Genomic DNA, 18663 nt, shown 5'->3' with positions numbered 1-18663 from the left:
GCCTGGCCCACAGGAAGTACTTAACATATATGTGAGTCATTATGAATCCTGTCAACTTTATAATGAAGGTACTGAGATCATTTTACAGAGGCTCAGAGGAGTTAAGTCAGGAAGCTGGTGTGACAGGATTGTTGAAGGTTGGGTTGCCGGCGGGGTGGGGGAGGGGCAGGCCCTGAGATGGAGATTAATGTGCAGGAAATATATTAGGGGGTACGCTCCAAATCAACAGGTGTGGGGGTGGAGGTGAGGCAAGCAGGATTGGGTTGGGCAGAGGAAGAAGTGTAATTGTGATGCAATCACAGCAAAGGCTCCCCAGCTAATGGGAGCAGAGTGCCATGCTGTGAAGACTCTCAGGCAGCCTGTGGACAGTCCCCCGTGGTGAGAAACTGAGGGCTTCAGCCCATAGCCACGTAAGGGCGCCATCTTGGAAGTGGACCCCAGCCCAATCCAGCCTTCAGATGACTGTGGCCTTGTCTAACATCTTGGCTGTGACCACCTGAGACTGAGCCAAAACTACCCGGGGAAGCTGCTCTTGAGTTCCTGACTCACAGACACTATGAGATAAAAAATGTTTGTTGTGTTAAACTACTAATTGTTGAAGGTAATGTTTTACACAGCAATAGATAACTAATATAGGGAGCTGACTTGTCCTTCAGAGTTGTTCCAAACTGGGCTGAGGAGAAGAGGTCTTTATATCCTAAATTGACTGGTCATTAGATGTGGGCTGTCCCCCAAACCTCCCCCACCCCAGCCCCAAAGGACCATGACTTTGGGCAAAGCAGTTTTCTTCACCTAAGGGCAAGTTGTGAAGAGTGACTGATCTGACAGCTCTTGAGAGCAAAACTCTCAGCAGCTCAGGAACATGTCCCTCAGTCCTGAAAGGTCTGGGCAGAGCATCACAGCCTCCACTGAAAGATGTTTAGTGGAATCTCTCCTACTGTCCTGAAATGGGAATTAGGCTCACAGCTGAAATAAGCATAGTGCCCTACCTTTTAGTGAAAGATGCCTACAACTGGAGCCACTTTCCCAGGGATTAATAAAAAGCTGCAGATCAAGCCCTGCTTCCATCAAATACTTCCCCAATCCTCTCCATTTCATTCTACATAGGGAGGGAGAGGAAAGAATGAAAGAAGGCGGTTGGCCTTGTGAGAGTGCAGTGTTTCTTGTGGGAAGTGATGTAGAGGGGGAGGCTGCAAGGTAATCTCTCCTTGGTATGGGTTGGGCCTACTGGAAGGCAAGGTCTTCCAGTCACTCCTTGCAAATCTGTCTGGTCAGCATTCTTGCGGAGTTATTCCTGTCTGCATTTCAGGAGGGAGCAAGAAGATTGAAGAGAGACAGCAGGGTGGAGAGGAGAGGCCTTGGGGCAGCTTCCAGTCCAGCCCTTTTGTGTGGTAAGGATGTGTATTTCTCATGAGTCACGTGGACCCCGTGGAAGACAGACTGTCTTGAGCTGCCTGTTGAACCCTCACCAAGAGACTGAGTGCACTAGTGGGTGCTGGCAGGGGGGTGATGGAAAAGATCAAGCTGGAGCTCAATCTCCCATGGAAATGTATGGAAGGGAAAAGGCCCACAAGGCCTTCTCATATGTGTCCCCTGAAAGTTTCAAGCAAGGGCCAGTTATCCATACAAGCAGGAACCAATTAAGAGAGAACTTTGGGCAGAGGCCAGTTAAGCGATGCTTGCCTCAACACAGATGCCAGGCCTGAAGAGGATGTTGAAGTGTCCAAGAGCCAGAACCACGACTCGCACCTTCCCACCCCCACTAAGGATCTGGCCTCCCACTGAAGTCATGAGAGTGGCACTTTGACATGGTCCGATTTTTACTAACTGAAATTGACCAGAAAGTTAGGGGTATGGTCTAAGGTGTGGTTAAGGGATGGGAAAGATTAAAAAGAGCAGTGATGGGAGAAAACTGGACTGTTTCGTGTTTGGAAGCCATCACACAGAGAGGGCTCAAAAACTGGTTACACTGGTAATTGCTGGAACAAAACCTCTTTGCCCTGCACTAGCATTCCATAAAGATTGTGTACAACCTACAAAGATGAGTAAAACATGGCATACCTGACCTCAAGGAACAAGAAATATTCTGTTGTAAACTAAGTATAAAGCAGGTTTGCTGAGCAAACAAGTCTAGAATGTGGATCCTTATGTTTCTTTTCCTGCTTCCCTGCATTGTCTACAGAGATTGATATTTTACCAATTGGAAATGATGGGTGAGTCTGGTGGAGAGGGATTCATTTCCTGAATTGCAAGTAGACTAGGCTGCGATTATTAAATCCCTAATGAATTGTTTTAGAATTGCTGAGTTTGGGTTGCAGGAAGACATCCAAGAGAGACTGAAGCCCTGAGGGCAGAAGGGAAGGAGCTGAAACCGGAGACCTGAATGTTGGGAAATACCACCTTGTATCACCCTTCAAAAGCAATTGTAGCTACAGCATCATCACTGTCGTCCTATAAAATGCTTAAATTCTCAAGAGGGAGCCACCGGTGATACTGACTCATGAAATTGTTTTACAGAAAATTTCCAATGTAATCCTAAAAGTGATGCACTCTAAAAAACAGACATCAGAACTAAGGAATTTAAAAACAAAAAGCACTTCTTCACCGCACTGCGTTACCAAAATAACGAAATGTTACTTTTCTGCTTATTGGAAAAGCCCTGGTTTAAAACATCTACAAGGAATTTTATTTCAGTCAAAGCAGTGTGTTGCCTAGCACTGTACTGCTGCCCTGCCTGGAGGCAACTCTCCTCCCAAACCAAGCTGATGTCTTGTGTCTGGTTCAGCCGGCTCTGGCCGGGAATAAAAAGGAGACTTGGCAGGTCCGCCCCGGCTCTGAGGTTCTCCGGTCCACGCGCCGCCGGGACCCAGGGCCTGCGGGCCGCGCATTCCCGCATTCTGCGCACCGACATGAATATTCAGCACCGCGTTCCAGGGCGCGCGCCGGGGAAGTACCCACAAGCCCCCGCGGCCCAGGGGCTGCGGGGACCCAGCGCCGTGGCTCGGAGCGGGGCGAGGTCACCCGGCGCTCCCCGAGACCTTGCCCCCGGCCCGGCGGCAGAGGCGGAGGCGGGCCAGGCGGGCCGCCCGCCAATCGGCGCCTTGCGGGCCAGGGGCGCGAGTCCGCGGGAAGGGGAGGTAGCGCCGCAGAGCCGAGGACGCTGGTCCTCAGAGCCCCCGGGAGAGACTGGGGGAGGACTAGAGATGACGAGAGGAAGGAGGCTGGGGCGGGAACGCAGTCACAAGCTATGACGGCCTTAATGCCAACTCCATAGCGCAGCGCCTCTGCGCCGCACAGCCTGACGGGAGCCTCATCTTCCCGGCGCAGGGAGGGCCCGCGCCGCGGCCTCGACGCCGCCCGCCACCGCGGGGCACGCCGGGAGAGAGCCGTTTTCCCCCACCCTCCAGTAAACGAGGGAGAGGAGGGTATTTCCGGTGTTAAGACAGTCTTTACGGAAAGGGTGGGGCCGGCCTGGTTCCGCCCCTCCCGCCCGGCAGGGGCGGGGCGAAGAGTGACAGCATCTCGGCCTGCGCTAAGGCCCGCCCCTGCACCGGAAAAAGGAAGGCGGGAGAGTCGATCTGGAATGGGGAGCGAGATCTCCTGAAACGACTGCAGGCGGCGAGGAGAAAGGGGCGGGGCCCGGCTCGCAGGGGCGGGGCGACTCGCCTTCCCCTCGGGTCACGCGCGGCAGGAAGTCGCGCCCTCAGCCGAGTATCGAAATGGGGACCTCCCTGGACATTAAGATTAAGAGAGCGAACAAGGTTTATCACGCCGGGGTAAGTAGGGTGGGCGGGTCTGCAGGTTCGGTCGTGTGCAGGGCCCCGCGCACTTCTGGGTGTCCCTGGGCCGGGCAGAGCGCTCCGCCAGGTGCGGCCCCGCCAGGTGCGGCCCCGCCAGGTGTGCCCCTCGCGCGGCTCGCAGGCCTTCGGAGGACCCCGGGCGGGGTCCCGGGCACGTCCTCGGGCGTACGGGCCGAGGGGCCGGCGCCTGAGCTGCAGCGTTAACCGCTGGCCCTTTGAACATCCGCTCGGCCTTGGGTCCAGAGCTTGAGCTGTCCATTGAGGGCGGAGGAGCTTGGTGTCCACATGCCCCGTTCCCTCACTCTCGACGTGACTGCAGAGGTCTTAATGAATGAAAGGCAGAATTCGCCTTGAAAAAAAAAAAAAAACGCACTTCAGGGTCCGGTCAGCTCTAACACCATGCAAAAGTTACTCGTTTTTTTATTCTTTGGATGATGTACAGAGGGCATGGCATATTAAAATGCAAGTACAAAAAAATAAAAATCTTGATGACGGCATTAACAAGTTTTGTGCTACTCTCCAATCATTTAACCTCCTCTGGCCTCAGTTTCCTTATTTGCAAAACGCGGATGATGCAAGGTTCCTGTAGCTCAACCCTACTCTACCTCAGAATCACTCACCCTGGGAATTTTAAAGTATGATTGCCCGGGTCCCACTCCCAAAGATACCATTGTTTGTAATGTGCAGCCAGCGCTGAAATCACAGCTAACTCACGCTGTGGAATAAAATTGAGAGTAGTGGTTGGTCCCATAAATGCAGCGCAGTCTCAAAAGGGATTGAATACCAGGCAGGCAAAGATCATGAACAGATGCTAAACCCTTTTGAGTGCAACACTACTGGGGAAACCTGATGTTTACACAGACTCAAATGGTCACCTCCCAAATTATTAATTTTAGAGGGAAAAGGCTACCTTCCTAATGGAGGAATCAGATCATCACTAGTCTGGCCACGATCAACAGTGAGCATCACCTCACTATCACCACTAATGATGCTGCTGACAGTATGTTCAGGCATGATCATAGAGGGTCTGGCCTGATGCGCTGAAAAGGGAACAACTCTTTTATGTAGTATTCCTACCAAAAAGGTTCAACTTAGATCAATTCATAGGGAAACAATCAGGCATTTCCAAATTGAGGAACACTCTGAAATAATTGGCCTGCATTCTTAAAAAATGTGAATGTCATGAAGAAAAGGGAATTTTTCTAGATTAAAAGAAACCAGAGGGATATGACAACCAAATACAGCACATAATTTTTGATAAATAAATTTGGGTATGGGCTATATATTAAATAATAGCTTTGTATTAAATTTCCCTAGTGTGATATTTGTATTTTGGCTATGCTATGTAGGAGAATACTCCACATACTGAAGTATTCAGGAGTAAAGTATGACAATAACTGAATTTTGAATAGTCCAACCACAGATTGTGTGTGCGTGCATGTGAGGAGAAGAGAGAGAGCAAATAGGGCAAAGTGTTAATTGACAACTCTAATTGAAAGCTCTATGAGTCTACTTTATATTCTTTATATTCTTTTTTAATAACAGTTTTATTGAGATGTAATTCAGATACCATAGAATATACCCATTTAAGGTGTAGAATTCAGTGGTTTTAATATATTCACAGTTGCTCAAATAATCACCACCATCTAATTTTAGAACATTTTGGTCCATCCAAAAGGAAACCTTGTACCAATTAGCAGATATTCCTCATCCTCCTTACCTTTCAGCCCGTGGCAATCACAGGTCTGCTTTCTTTCTCCATGGATTTGCCTATCCTGGAGATTTCATATATGTGGCCTTTTGTGACTGGCTTCTTATGTTTAGCATAATGTTTTTCAGCATAATGTTCATACCTATAGCGTGTATCAGTTCCTGGTTCCTTTTTATGGCTGAGTAATATTCCATTGTATGGATAGGCCATCTTTTACTTACCCATTCATCTATTGATGGACATTTATTTGGGTTTTCACTTTTCGGCTTTTTTGAATAATGCTACTATGAACATTCTAGTACAAGTTTTTGTGTGAACATATGTTTTCATTTCTCTTGGATGTAGGCAGAGGAGTGGAATTGCTGGATGATATGATACTTTTGTGTTTAACTTTTTTTTTTTTTTTTAAGAGAGCCAGCACATGCATGAGCTGGAGGGGTGGGGAGGGCAAAGGGAAAGAGAGAATCTTAGGCAGGCTCCATGCCCAGCACGGAGCCCAACGAGGGGCTCTGTCTCCTGACCCTGAGATCATGACCTGAGCCAAAATCAACAGTCAGACACTTAACTGACTGAGCCACCCAGGCCCCCTGCTATGTTTAACTTTTTGAGGACCCATCAAACTGTTTTTCAAAGCACCTGCGCTGTTGTACATTCCACCAGCAGTGTGTGAGGGCTCCAGTTTCCTTTCTGCTTTGTATTCTCTGTTTCTTCTTTGTTAAGAGATTAACTTTTCTGTAGTTTGGAAATTCAGAATAAGAACTGGGGGAGGCAGTGATAGGAGACTATATACATTTTGCTTTAATAATTATTATTTCATCAAAAACTCAACATATTCCATTCAGAGATGTTCCAGCTGAGATGTTTTCTGTGGTTTTAAATAATGGTACAAGTAATGAAAAGTACATTAAGCAAAGGTGCAAGAACTGAAATGGTAAAATTCACCCAGCCGGAAGGCCTCGTGGTCGGGAGAGCTGAAGGCCGTGTCAGCTTTGCGCAAGCAGGGCGCGTCCCCTGGTGCCATTAATGGGAACAGGATCTGCAGTGGCTGGCTTATGGCAGTGTTTCTTAATCTTGTGTCGGGGGGCCTTATATGGCAATTATGAAAGAAAAATCAAGGTAATTTCTCCTAAACAGATGGTTGCTATATATCATTTAGAAGCCAAAAAAGAAAATAGACTGAAGTCTAATCAATTAACAAAAGTATGTATTTGGACCTATGTGCCTATGGCTCAGGTATTAGACTCCGTCATCTGTGGTTCAGGATAGGTGGAATAGGTGGCCAGCGCTGTCGTGGCTGCTTCCTAAGCTCCAGGTGGCAGGACCCTTGCTGGCCAGTTGCTTGATGGTCTCAGTGCTGTGGATGGTGCGTGTAGCAAGCACAGTTTGTGCCATGATTGTGCAAGGGGTGCCTCTCTTTCCCATTCTCCCCACTCTTACTGGCTGCAGGTGGAACTAATACAAGTTTTCGATGTTCTCTGTACATCTTAACAGCTGTGGTAAAGTTTCCGTTACTAAGGATTAGACTTCTCAGCGGGCACCTGTAATTGTCATAGTTTGTTTGACGTGGCTGCCACCCACGTTAGCCTGATCTTTAGGTCGTAAGTGAGTGTCGTTCACGCGATGCACGTTTGCCTGTGTAGCCACATAAAGCAGTCATCTCGGGACGCTGGGGTAGTTCAGTTGGTTAAGTGTCTGACTCTTGATTTCGGCTCAGGTCATGATCTCAGGGTCCTGGGATTGAGTCCCGCATCGGGCTCCCTGCTCAGCGGGGAGCCTGCTTCTCCCTCTTCCTGCCACTCCCCCTGCTTGTGCTCTCTCTTTCTGAAAAATAAATAAATAAAATCTTAAAAAAAAAAGAGTCTTCTCTTGCACTCAGAGGTGCTTGGGAAGCACTGGCATAGAGTTACTTTAGCCAGGCTGCGTCACTCCATTTTACTAATGAGGAAACAGGCCTAAGCGGGGTGTGGAATTTGCCCAAGGCTTCCCAACTCAGACAGCCTGGATTCCAGCTCAGGCCAGTCAGCTTTGTGCTTCCAACAATCTCTGATACCGCCTCCTTAAGAGTGGCCATTTTTGTGCAAATGGAAGAATTTATAATGTAGAAATAGTTATCAATTTCCTAGGAGTGCTTTAAATAGCACTGTAATATTTCCATTTAAAAAACTATGACTTTGGGACGCCTGGGTGGCTCAGTTGGTTAAGCATCTGCCTTTGGCTCAGGTCATGATCCTGGGGGTCCTGGGATTGAGTCGCGCATCGGGGCTCCCTGCTCAGTGGGGAGTCTGCTGCTCCCCCTGCTTGCGTGCTCTCTCTCTGACAAATAAATAAATATTTTTAAAAAATTAAAAAATAAAAAACTATGACTTCTATTCAGAAAAGGTACTGATTCTATTACTATGCTTTTCAGTGTTTTTTTTTTTTTTTTAAAGATTTTATTTATTTATTTGAGACAGAGAGAGAGAGAGCACATGAGAGGGGTGAGGGTCATAGGGAGAAGCAGGCTCCCCGCCGAGCAGGGAGCCCGATGCGGGACTCGATCCAGGGACTCCAGGATCATGACCTGAGCCGAAGGCAGTCGCTTAACCAACTGAGCCACCCAGGCGCCCTATGCTTTTCAGTGTTTTAGTTGTCTTTCGAAAGCATTTGAAAATGGCTTTCATTCTGTGGATACCAGAGAACCTAAGTTATACTTGGGTTTAAAATTGGCATTTGGGTTTTTTCCTAGGAAAAAAAATGCTTATTGATGAAATGATGGACTTTTAAAGAATCACTGTTGAATCATTTTAAGAATATATAAATGTAATACATGCCGTGTGAACGACTTAACATTTTACAAAAGGCTGGAAAGTGAAGAGTAAGTTCTTCCTCCTCTTTCCCCCTTTTCTGTCCCTGGAGGTGTCCGCTGACACTTCGTGTACTATTCCAGGCATTTCCTGTGACGAATGGTGTACGTGCACGCACACACACACACACACACACACAAGCGCGCACGCACAGCCTGTTCTTTCTGCTTAACGGTGTATCTTTATCTTGGACATCTGTCAATCTCATCCTTTTGTAGGTTTTTATTAAATCCAACCAAATTTACTCAGCCAGTTTCTGATGATCTCATGAGGCTTGCAGGTCGTAGAGAGAGACAGGTAAATACATAAACAAAAGGTGATCAAGTGCTCAAATAGGAGCATCTGTGGGATCTGATGAGCACAAAGCAGGGCATCAACATTTTGTGGGGGGAAGATAGGGTCCTCTGGAGCCTCACTGAGGTTGTGATGCTTGCACCTAGTTTTGAAATGTAAGCGCCAGGCCGGAGTCTCCCTCCCACCAGAGACCACAGGCGCTCCTGTTCATTCCCAGCGGGAGGAGCAGGCCCGGCGGCAGAGTGAACAGTCCGGGCCCAGCAAAAGCTTTTGTTTCCTTTGTTTCCCAGGCTTTTCCAGGCACTTCTAGAATCTCATTTGGCAGCAGTTTTTAAAAGGGATTTCACTTTATCATCTTTCCAGATATTTATTCTCTTTTCCTTGAATTTATTCGGCTCTTTTCCTGTAGTTGTGTTTTACCTTCCTAAGTTGGCTGTTCAGCTTCTTAAATTGTAGCCTCCTCTTTTTTTTTTTTTTTAAGATTTTATTTATTTGACAGAGAGAGACACAGTGAGAGAGGGAACACAAGCAGGGGGAGTGGGAGAGGGAGAAACAGGCCTCCCGCCGAGCAGGGAGCCCGATGCGGGGCTCGATCCCAGGACCCTGGGATCATGACCTGAGCCGAAGGCAGATACTTAAGGACTGAGCCACCCAGGCGCCCCTGACGCCTCTTAAAAATGCAGACATTTCCCTCTAAGGACTGCTTTAGCTGCATCCCTACGGTCTTTTGTTTCTAGTGGGTTGGCTGGAGTTTCTGTAAAGCAGACACCCCTGTAACCCCACCCAGCTCCTGCCAGAGAGGGGCAAGGCCAGGAGCGCCAGGGAGATGGGAAGAAGTAGAACCGCTCTGCCCATGTGCTGTCCGAAGTCGCTGCTCCAAAGGACCCTGCTGAGGCCGCCTGGTGCAGCAACCTCACGCTCTGTGGACATGGGAAGACCCCAAAATAACGCTCTACTTCCCTGTCTCATGAGATGTGACTTGTGGCAATTTTATAATTGTACTAAAATGTCTTCCAATTTCCATTATGGTTTTTTGTTTGACACCTGAATTGTTTAGAAGTGTGTGTTTTCATTTCCGTTATAAAAACAACTCTCGGGCGCCTGGGTGGCTCAAGTTAAGCCACTGACTCTTGATTTCAGCTCAGGTCATGATCTCAGGGTCGTGGGATCGAGCCGCATCAGGCTCCCTGCTCAGCAGGGAGTCTGCTTGTCCTTCTCCCTCTGCCCCTCCCCCAGCTTGTCACTCACTCTCTTGTGTGCGTGCTCTCTCTCTCTCAAATAAATAAATCTTAAAAACAACTCTCATAGACTTACAATAATGCTTACATTTAAATTAAAATTTTAGAAAATTCCTTATGAGAAGAGTACCTTGAACTGGAATGTGAGGTCACGGTGGAGCAGAGAAATATCGGGTCCAGTGGTCAGGAAAAGACTTAATATCATGGAAAGTTTTCAGTAATTTAGTGGTAACCTGTAATACGTTAGCAACACATTTTATATATTCTTCTGTCATTGCACTGATTAAACTTGTAATTAATATGTTCTTTGAGTCTGCCTAACTAAAATACTGTTTTGTTTATATTTATATACCTAGGCCTATCAGTACCTGCCCACTCAGTAGGCACTCAAAAACTTTATTAAATGATAGTTGAAGCCTTAAAACATTTAAACAAAATTCATAAAGCTAATAGTTTTATAAATGCATTGATCAGAAAGGGAAAGCTAGGTCTTATAGGTATACTATAGATTTTCCTTTGTAATTACAAATAATATTTTAGGCATAAATTCCAGACAGGTGTTGGTAAGATTCTTATTTTGGCATAGCCCCAGAGCTACACACGAACCCCCCATTACTTGTATTTGCTCTAGGACAATCATTTTTAAGAGAATGATTCAGATAAATATGGGAATGGGGACTTCCAAATTCCTGTCAGTGTGATTCTCTTCAAATTCAGATATAGAAAATAATAGAAAACTGTCCAAAATTTGTTTCCTGGCGTTTTCACAATTTACAGAGTTCAGAGTGAATAGACCTTCCTCAGAGCTTGAAGCATCCTTGCCATTCCACTCTGAGAGTCCTTCTCATTGAGTCCAGAAACTTGACTTGTGTTTCCAAAACCCTATGTATGGTACAAGATCATCAGGAATATGTGATTTAAAAAAAAAAATTCCCTCATTCCGTATTTCTAGTGAATGTTCTAATATCCCATGAGAGCACTTAACTAATATTGTTTTATAATAACATACTTTCCAACTCACTCACAGACTGCTTTAGTCCCCACTAACACTGAAGAATCCCCCCCTCATTTTATGGTTCAGAAGACTGAGGATCAGAGAACTCAGTGACATGCCAAGGGCACTGAGAAGAATAAATCTTCGAAATCACACTTCTGTATGCCTTTTCCAGGTCTTAATTTTTGTCATCTGGAGGATGGTGCTGATACCTAATCAAAGGTTTTATTGTGAGATTAAATGAGATAATGTTTTAAGACATTTTATTGTAGGTTCTGACCCTTAGCAGGGGCTCAGATGGTGAGTGTTGGTATCGGTGTGCTTTTCGGTAATGTCTGTTCACTCAGAATTGCTGTGTCTGCCATGATGTGGATCCGGAGGTTAGTACACTGTCCAAGTAAGTGCGTATCAGATGCTTCTCAGATTGTCAGATGTCTGTCCACAGTGGACTTGGAGGAAGGAGGGCCAGTGCCCTGGGAACCCCGATAGCGGGTTTGGTCACTGGGAGCCGAGTGTGGTTCGGGTAAGCCTGTATGCTTCTTGCATGGTGCAGGAGAGGTGTTCCTGATCAAAAAGTTTGACTCAACTGCATCATAAAGTATGTTACGTTTTCAGTGGACCGGAGGAGCTTATTGGTTGAAAGAACCCTGCAGTAAATCTTTTTGTAATGTAAATATGATTCATTTGTTTTTACAGATTCAGAATGTTTTACATTCTTTTTTTTTTAAAGATTTTATTTATTTGACAGAGAGAGACATAGTAAGAGAGGGAACACAAGCAGGGGGAGTGGAAGAGGGAGAAGCAGGCCTCCCGCGGAGCAGGGAGCCCGATGCGGGGCTCGATCCCAGGACTGTGGGATCGTGACCTGAGCTGAAGGCAGACGCTTAACGACTGAGCCACTCAGGCGCCCCCAGAATGTTTTACATTCTAAACTGGCACATGTACTCATGAAAGTGACACTGTTAAATATTGTGGTTGTGAAAACCATAAATAAGAGCTTTGCTATCCAGTGTAACCAGGTTATGGTGATAAGGAATCTGCACAATGGGCTGGTTACTGTTCCCACAAGAACCTCTAGATTTCCATTTTGGCTTATTTGGCTTGCATGTAATTTCCTGTTGAAAAATTAAATAGGAGAGCCGCCTGGGTGGCTCAGTCAGTTAAGCATCTGCCTTCAGCTCAGGTCACGATCCCAGGGTCCTGGAATTGAGCCCCACGTGGGGCTCCCTACTCAGTGGGGAGTCTGTTTCCTCCCTCTCCCGCTGCCCCTCCCCCCGCTCGTGTTCCCCCCCCTTAAATAAAATATTTTTAAAAATTAAAGAGGAAAAATCCTATATGTAACAGTTCATTATTATGGAGAAAAGTTGCAAAACCGTAATGGTATGGAAAAAAAGCGTAACTATTGTGCTTTGTACTGTTGGATTCTTGATACATGAATGGTCAGTCCTGGTGAATGCTGTTGCAAGTGCTTAGGGTACAAAAATGAGCCAGGAGGGATCCCAAGATAATTTGGGGGAGCTATGAACCTTTTAGGAATCGCTGTCATCTCAACTTTGAGTGGGCTTCTTCTCTCTTGAATAATTGAATGCTCCTGAAAAGGCCTGTCTCCAAAATCATAACCTCACCCTGATGCAATGCAAGAGAGGCATTTTCAGAATTATCCAAGCCTGTTTGAAAACTGGGTGCAGTAAAATGAATCATGTAGTTCTCCGTTTGGTGTTTGTAACAGCACGTTTTGTACTGGCCCGAGCATTAGTGAAGCTTGTCTGACCGCTGTGGGCGTGCGGGCTGCTTGACTCTGCAGCAGGGGGACCCTTGACTCCCAGCAGGCTGCTCTGACTCCAGCAGGGTGGTTGGGTTTCCTCTACCTTCCTCTTGATGCTAGTCCCCAGTGTGGACCTCCTGACCTTGAGTTCCCAGTGTGGACCTCCGACCTTGCAGCATCCTGATCTGCCGGCGGAGCGAGCCCCGCCCTCCCCGCGGGCTCAGCCTGCATCTTTGCCCCGGCCTGCTTCCAGTGGCTGATTGGCCCCCAGTGCTGACCTCCTAGCAGTGCTGTTCGCAGTCCGGAGAGCCAGTGGCACAGGCCGGTTTCGAGGAGATGGCGCCTCTCTTCTCCTCTTGTTCCCCCTCTTGACTCCTTCTCTACTACTGCCCCAACCTGAGTTGGCAGAGCCCCACTGGTCTGTTCCACAGACTTGCAGTTGTGCTAACCCTCCTCCCGATGGTCCCTGCTCTGCCTCCCTTGGCTCGCCCGCTCCTGGTTCTCCTGCTCCGGGGAACCGGGCGCCACTCACTCCCTCAGCTTTGGGCCGAGCTGACCTGACCCCCTGGCTGTCCCTTCCCCGTGGCCTTGGCCCCCTCCTGCCTCCACTGCTCTTCCTGCACCTCTGCTCACCCTGCTTGTTCTCTGCCCTCTTAGCACAGGCCTGTTCTGGAAAAGTTGTGATTTGAAGTCAGTTTTCCATTCGCTTTCCACTTTCATTTCGGCTACACTTTGGGAGTTTTTAACCCCCTAACTCTGAATATCTCTTCCTCTCACTCAATGTTCTTTTTAATCAAGTAGTCGTGATACATAAATAGAATTCTTTTAGTAAACAAATCTATGACCTCACCTCCACCCCTGCTTTGTTTTCTTGGCTTCAACTTTTGTTCAGAAAACAGTTACTTGTTAGCCATTGGGCAGGTGGGCTGATCTGTTTCCCCTCCCTGTGAGCAGATGAAGACATGGAAGTTCCAGAATAGCATTAGTAACAAATCAGCAACTGAGAGTATCATGCCAACAAGACAAGCACAGTGTTCTGAAGCTCAGAAATAAACCATCTGGATGGAGAGGTTAAGGAGCCGTCAGTTAATACAGCGGCTTGCTTCAGAGCCACCAGGATTCCCACGTGTGGGTGGAGATCCAGGGTGTTGGGCTCTGTGGTGTGTTGGGCACTGCTGCTCTCCGCCCGTGGGGTTCTGGGTCCTTTCAGATGCTTTCCATACAAACACAAGCAGGTAAAGGGCCAACTTTTGTAAAAATACTTTTGTGAAGTGAAGAATGCCTATCAATTTCAGTTATTGTCTTCTACCTGAACACAAGACTTTCTGGACACATTTATATGGTGAGCAACTCTTAAAAAGACTGTCTTGGTCTTTTATTGTCTACTGAAGAGAAAGTCTACTTTCTCACTGACAGGTAGAACATTCAGGCTCAGAGAGAGCAATGTGCCTTTCTCCAGGTGATGGAAAATATATATTACCTTTCATCTCAAAAAATAAAGTGTTTCCTTATAAACAGCTCAAGAAGATGAACAACATTGTTTAGGATGAAGATTAAAAAAAAAAAAAATTAAAGCGATGAAATTTTTTTTTTTTTAAGATTTTATTTATTTGTGTGAGAGAGAATGAGAGACAGAGAGCATGAGAGGGAGGAGGGTCAGAGGGAGAAGCAAGCTGCCCGCTGAGCAGGGAGCCCGATGTGGGACTCGATCCCGGGACTCCAGGATCGTGACCTGAGCCGAAGGCAGTCGCTTAACCAACTGAGCCACCCAGGCGCCCCGCAATGAAACTTTTTATTAAATGAAATCTTATATAGAATTCTAATATATCAATTTCTATAATATCTATTAAAATAGTCTGTCTTATAACCATATAAAATCAGAGCTTTTCCATTTGAAGCGATTCCCACCCTGCCTTCCCCGACTCATCCTCAAATCCCAACATGGCTGCTGAGGTGTCTGCACAGGCCTGGGGCCCAGTGGCTCACAGTTTGAAAAGTATTGGTTGTACGATGTAGTGACCGGCCAGAGCCGACAAGGTTGAAGTTCTTCATACCATCCCATTTTATTTTGTCTTATGCCAAAACTTAAAAGTTCTATTAACTTCCAGATACAATGCAGTGCAGGCAACCAGGCTGACAACATTTTGCTTTTATTCACTGGAGGATTTAAATCGAAAAACATAGCCCCCTATTCCACACAGATTACCCACTCCACACAGAACCCACATTGTCGGTTCATCTTCTGCCCGTTTCCTCCTTGACAACCTGCTCACCTGGGGTTCTTGGGCCAGGAGTCCCAGCAGAAGCTGGTGGGTCTGACCACCTCACTTTTGGTCTCCTTGTCCTGGGAAGGGCAGTGTGAGATTGTCGGTAGCCTTTGATTCTTGCTAGGAACCTGTACCTGATAATGCTTTTCTGACTCCAGATGCTGATGCTCAGAAAGAGCGTGCCTCTGAGAAACCGAGGGCTTACACCAGCTGTCCTCCTGGCTATTGGGCAGGATCCCCTGGTGGGTGACGTTGGCACGTGTGCTTTCTGATGATGGCTGGGTCCCATTCATCCTCACCACCCTGTCCTCTGTGCTGACATTATTCTCTGTGCTTATGGTTTTCTGTCACACACCTGGCGTGATGGTAGCTAAAAATGGGTCTGCCCTTTGTTTTATCAGAAAAGATCATTTAAGGGGCCTGGGTGGCTCAGTTAAGCGTCTGCCTTAGGCTCAGGTCATGATCCCAGAGTCCTGGGATCGAGTCCCTCGTCGGGCTCCCTGCTCAGCGGGGAGTCTGCTTTTCCCTCTCCCTCTGCCCCTCCCCCCTGCTCATGCTCTCTCTCTCTCTCTCAAATAAATAAATAAAATCTTAAAAAAAAAGAAAAGAAAAGGTCATTTAAGACCATTACTCTAAAACCCAAATCACCATCTTTGGGAAAGGAACAGAAGTCCCATCAAAGAAAAGTAAGGGATAAAAGGGCAGAAATTCCTCTCTTCAATAATAATCAGGAAGAAAAACCCCACCTTTTTTTAATTTAAAAAAGCTCTAGTAGTGTTAATTTGATCATACTTTTCAGATTCATTCTGTAAATTTTAAAAATGTGCATGTTTTCACTTGTTAAGAAAATTCAAGTAATGGGAAGGAGTATCAAATGAGAAGTAACATTCCCCGTCCCCCTCCTTCACTGCTCCATAAACACACCCGAGAATTGGCACTTGACATTCCCAGCCTCCCACAGCGTGGTCCTGGGGTCGCCATGGGCAGGGGGCCCGCCATGGGCATGGCACCCGAGTGCCACTGGGCCATGGGGAGCAGAGGCTGCTGCCGCCATCCTGGGGAGCACGGTCGGCCCTGCACTCTCTCGGCCCACTCCTGCCTGTCAGCAGCCCTGTGGGCTGTGCTCCACCCACCTCTGGCCCTCTCCTCCTGGGTCCAGGCTCTGCCTTGGACTTGATCTACTGTTCTCTTTCATACGTGAGTTCACTCTGCCCCGGGTGCAGTTTGGTGGCTGTTGGAGCTGTTCATTATGTAAGTGGGCAGGCTATAACTCCCTGTATTCCACGGCCATTACTTTGGCATATAATTAGGGCAGCTCCCAGCCTCCTGTAATCGGAGCTCGCCAAAACTCTTGGTTTATAGTCCCCAGTCTTTACGTTCACTTACGCCAGTACTTCAAACAAACGTCAGTGCTCCAAACTTTCCATGAGTTTTACGGTTATTGAAATCTAAAATCCAGTAATCTCCTTTAACTCACAGTTTTGCTAATATGTAGTATCCAACCCCTGAAACCACACAGCTAATGGGACAGGATTCTAATGGAACACTCCTGCACGAAAGACTCCATATTTACTTTTAAAAGTTTTACTTTTTGTGACTAGGACTGGCAGTCTTATTTTGCCCCTTTGACTTTTACTCAGGGGCTCAGATTTCTTTTCCAGACTCTCAAGAAAGTTTCAGAACTGGAAATTTCAGAGATACCCACATTGGACAATTCCCGTGAGTGTTGTCAGCCCATTTTACTTAGTATTTACACCCGTACTTAACACTGTAGCATACCTAGGAGAAACCTGCTGTCTCCCACCAGAGTAGAACAGCAGCAGAATGCAGTACTGAAATGTGAGCCCCTGGGGCGCCTGGGGGGCTCAGGCGGTTAAGCATCCGACTCTTGGTTTCAGCTCAGATCATGATCTCAGGGTTGTGAGATTGAGCCCCCCGTTGGGCTCCATGCTCAGCGCAGAGCCTGCTTGGGATTCTCTCTCTCTCTGTCCCCCCCTGTCCCCCCCCTCGCACTCTCTCTCTCCTCCTCCCCCAAAAATAAAAATAATGAATGAATGAATGAATGAATGAACAGAATGTAAGCCCCTGAGAGCAGGGGCTTTGCCTCTTTGGTCCCCTGCCCTGTCCATAGTACCTGGAACAGTGTTGATATTATTTCTGCTGTTTTGGCAGTATGTGTACGTAAGCCAAACAAAATTAGTATCTCAGTATTTTGTTACAGTTCTGTTGCTAGTGACCTGATTGATTTGCATAGATTTTTACTTAAATATTAACCACTTTCAGACTGTGACCCTGTTGTCAAGAAAGTAGGATGACTGTATTTCCTTCTATACTTGATTATCTCTGTGGCTTTCTTAACTGAGGCCATCACATACAATACATTACTCTCCAGTGTAGAGTTCTTTTGAGACCATAACCACCACCACAATCCAGATGTGGAACAGTTCTGGCCCTCCCCGAAATTCCCTGCGTCCTCTATAAGTCCCCTTTTCTTCCCCCACTCCTCGCCCTCCCCCCAGCCACTGGCAAGTTCCAGTCCACTTTCAGTCCCTCTGGTTGCCCATTTCCAGAATATCTTGTAAGTGGCGTAAGTGTGATTACATGATAGGTAGCCTTTTGAATCTGGCCTCATCAGGTAGCATAATGCCTTTGAGACTCATTCAAGTTGTGCGCATCAGTGGTTTGTTCCGTTCCATTGCTGAGTTGTCTTCCCTGCTATGGATGTACCGCTGTGTTCAGCCATGCGCCCGTTGAAGGACATTCGGGTGATTTGGAATAAAGCTACTAGAAACATTTGCGTACAGATTTTTGTGTGGACATAATCTTTCATTTCACTTGAGTAAAATCTAGGAATAGAATTGTTGAGTAGCATTGTGGGTTTTAATGACAGATTAGAGATGATGCAGTCTCTTCAAAATTTTTCTTTCTAGAACTTCAGTAAACACCACATAATATTGGTCATTACTGACCGTGTGGAGAAATATTTGGTAATCATTTGTTCTCTTTTTCAAACAAGACGGATAACAGTTGTGATTCAGAATTGTGGATATGGGAGTACCTAACAAGTTGAAATCTCTCTAATGTTTCTGATTTCTGTTTTCCAACCAAAATGGGTCTCTGAGTGCTACTAAGAAAGACTAGTGTTTTAACAATTGTCTTAGCAATTAATCGTCTAACTTGTGTTTGCCCACCCAGCTCACTGATTTACCCTGTGATTTTGTTGTGCATTTGATTCTCTGTGGGTAAATGAAGGGGCAGCCCACTATTGGTGTACAAGATCTCCAGACCAGATGTAGTGGGAGGATGCCAGGTGGTTCTGAGTACTGCCGCAGCGTTAGGAAGGAGGGATGTGTTTGGGTACTCAGAGGACTCTTGAGAACAATGATGCTCCTCGTGGTGCTGGGACCATCAGAAAGGAGAGATATTGGAGAGAGAAGGGCTGAGGCATTAGGTAAGATAAGAGGCTTTTGCTTCTCTGGCAGTTGTGTTCAAGTTCAAAGCAAGAGATAATCCCCAGAAATGTGACTTTCTAGCACACAGTCTTTAGATCTTTTCCCAAGGCGAGCAGTATGCCCTTGGGTTATCAGAATTTAAAGAGCTTAGATCTTTGTACATTTAGGTCCAGAGGCCACCCATTCTGGGGCTGATCTTACTTTAAAAATTGATTTATTATTAATTATGTTAATAGTTAATCAGTTCACGTGGTTTAAAATTCATGAGTTTCTTTTTTTTTTTTTTTTTTTTTTTTTTT

General features: G+C 46.5%; 1 protein-coding gene across 4 annotated transcripts in view; it reads left to right on the top strand.

Annotated features, from left to right (window-relative positions):
- The first annotated feature begins 3001 nt into the window (after positions 1-3001).
- Positions 3002-18663, top strand: part of VPS26C (VPS26 endosomal protein sorting factor C) — a 45006-nt gene continuing 29344 nt past the window's right edge. For 2 of the 4 annotated variants that reach the window (XM_032392610.1, XM_032392609.1), the window contains exon 1: positions 3002-3776. In XM_032392610.1, coding sequence (XP_032248501.1) covers positions 3720-3776 — 57 coding nt within the window. In that variant the 5' untranslated portion in view covers positions 3002-3719. The remainder of the gene's footprint in view (positions 3777-18663) is intronic. The other 2 variants (XM_032392607.1, XM_032392608.1) reach the window with 2 other exon arrangements.

Source organism: Phoca vitulina, unplaced genomic scaffold, assembly GCF_004348235.1.
Source record: "Phoca vitulina isolate PV1807 unplaced genomic scaffold, GSC_HSeal_1.0 scaffold68, whole genome shotgun sequence".
Classification (NCBI taxonomy): domain Eukaryota; kingdom Metazoa; phylum Chordata; class Mammalia; order Carnivora; family Phocidae; genus Phoca; species Phoca vitulina.
Note: the sequence above shows the minus strand (reverse complement) of the source record. Positions and strands in the feature narration are given on the sequence as shown.